The following is a 1,892-nucleotide window of genomic DNA, read 5'->3' as shown; positions in this document are numbered from 1 at the left end:
ATTAAGATTTTCAGAGAAAGTGGAAAATGTCCTCTTTGTAAAGGCATAAGCTGTCTGATGACAAACAAGCTGAAATTCACTCCTTCACATATTCAACTATAAGAGGAACTTTCCTTGAGATAAAGTTTGTGAAGATAGGAGATGAAAGGCTTTAGAAAAGTGGGTAACTGTTTCAAATAAGAGGGGTGGTCACCACTTTTCTTTCATCATCATCAGGACATTTTAAACTTTTTTTAGTTTCGTTACATTCAAGAAGTGTATAGTGAGTGGCTTTTTACAAAGATGGCGCTGAAAGTGAAGAAGGAAGTCACTGTACCTCCTCAAGCTGAAGCCAAAACAAAGGCATTAAAGGCCAAGAAGGCAGTGTTGGAAGGCGTCCACAGCCACACAGAAAAAGAAGATCCGCATGTCACCCACCTTCCAACAGCCCAACACTCTGAGGCTCCGGAGGCAGCCTAAATATCCTAGGAAGAGTGCCCCCAGGAGAAACAAGTTTGACCATTATGCTATCATCAAGTTTCCTCTCACTACTGAGTCAGCCATTAAGAAGTTTGAAGATAACAACACACTTGTGTTGATTGTAGATGTCAAGGTCAAAAGGCTTTCACATAAGGCTATGAAGCAGCTCTGCAACATTGACATAGCCAAGGTCAACTTCTTGATCAGGCCGTTTGGAGAAAAGAAGGCATATGTTCGACTGGCTCCAGACTACAATGCTTTGGATGCTGCCAACAAAATTGGGATCATCTAAACTGAGTCCAGTTGGCTAATCCTAAATAGTAATTTTTTCAATATAAAATTTTTCTTAAAAAGTATATTGTGATCAAAAATGATAAATTTGTATAGGGTTTAAACTGCATACACATCACAATATCCATACAAGTAAGTGAATATATAAATGTATTTTTCTATAAAGACCTAAATCTGCAGCAGTACCAACAAACATAAAAACTTCAAATATTCTGGAAGGTTTTCCCACCATGTAGAATGAGCTCAGCAAAGTTTCACCAAAATAGAAGAGATGGAAGGTAGAGACCTTGGCTTATAGGTTTTTGTGAATCAAAAGGACCTTCTGGGCAAAACTGCATGTGGAGATTTGATTTGAGAAGTATGAGGAGGCTTCAGAAAGTTTGTGGGGAATTCTATTTTCTGATTCTATTTTCCACAAACTGTTTTTTTTTTTTTTTTTTTTTGAGTCCATGAAATATGTACTTTAGTGACTAAAATGTGCCAAGATTGGTACATTAATGCTAACAAATGTACAGCATGAACACAAGATGTTAATAACAGGGGAGCCATGTATAGGAGAGGGGCACATGGGAACACTCAGATTCTGGCGACAGTGGGCCATACGGACTGGGCTTAAATCCTGGCTCAGATGGCCACTTTCAGGGACCCCGCCATTCTCACCCAGAGCTACGAACTGGCCCGATACTCACAGGGGTGTGGTATCAGGACACCCCTTTGTCTGGGCCAGTCTGTTGTACCTGTCAGCATTCACAGGCAGACTAGTCATCTTTCCTTTGGGGCCACTGAGGCCTTTCTGGGGCCCCCAGAGGCTGCTGGGGGCCATTTCCGTTCTCAGCAGGAGAACCCCAGCCTGTATGGCCCTGTCCTGAAGTCCCACTGGTACTCCTTGAAGGTGGGTAAAGGGGCAGCTAACAATAGGCAAAGCCAACAGTGTCTTGTCTTGCTTGTGTCTGGCAAGTGCAGGCCCAAGGGTCCCCAATCCTTCTGAAACCCAGGGAGGACGGCCTGTGCCGGGTGGGGAGGACGGAGATGACAGGGCTCTCATTGGACCCCATGCTCTCTGTTCCACAAACTTTTTGAAGCCCCCTCATGTTATAGAAACTCTTGTAATGATGAAGGAAGAAAGGGCACCAACTTATAAT

At 43.0% G+C, this 1,892-nt stretch overlaps 1 protein-coding gene across 1 annotated transcript; it reads left to right on the top strand.

Moving 5' to 3' along the window:
* Positions 1 to 406: 406 nt before the first annotated feature.
* Positions 407 to 751, top strand: LOC102830541 (60S ribosomal protein L23a-like). Its single transcript, XM_006839975.1, has one exon. It carries the CDS (start codon positions 407 to 409, stop codon positions 749 to 751), a length of 345 nt encoding a protein of 114 aa, XP_006840038.1.
* The last annotated feature ends 1,141 nt before the right edge of the window (positions 752 to 1,892 follow it).

Source organism: Chrysochloris asiatica, unplaced genomic scaffold, assembly GCF_000296735.1.
Source record: "Chrysochloris asiatica unplaced genomic scaffold, ChrAsi1.0 scaffold00027, whole genome shotgun sequence".
In the NCBI taxonomy this organism is placed as follows: Eukaryota; Metazoa; Chordata; class Mammalia; order Afrosoricida; family Chrysochloridae; genus Chrysochloris; species Chrysochloris asiatica.
This window is presented reverse-complemented; position numbering and strand designations above follow the sequence as displayed.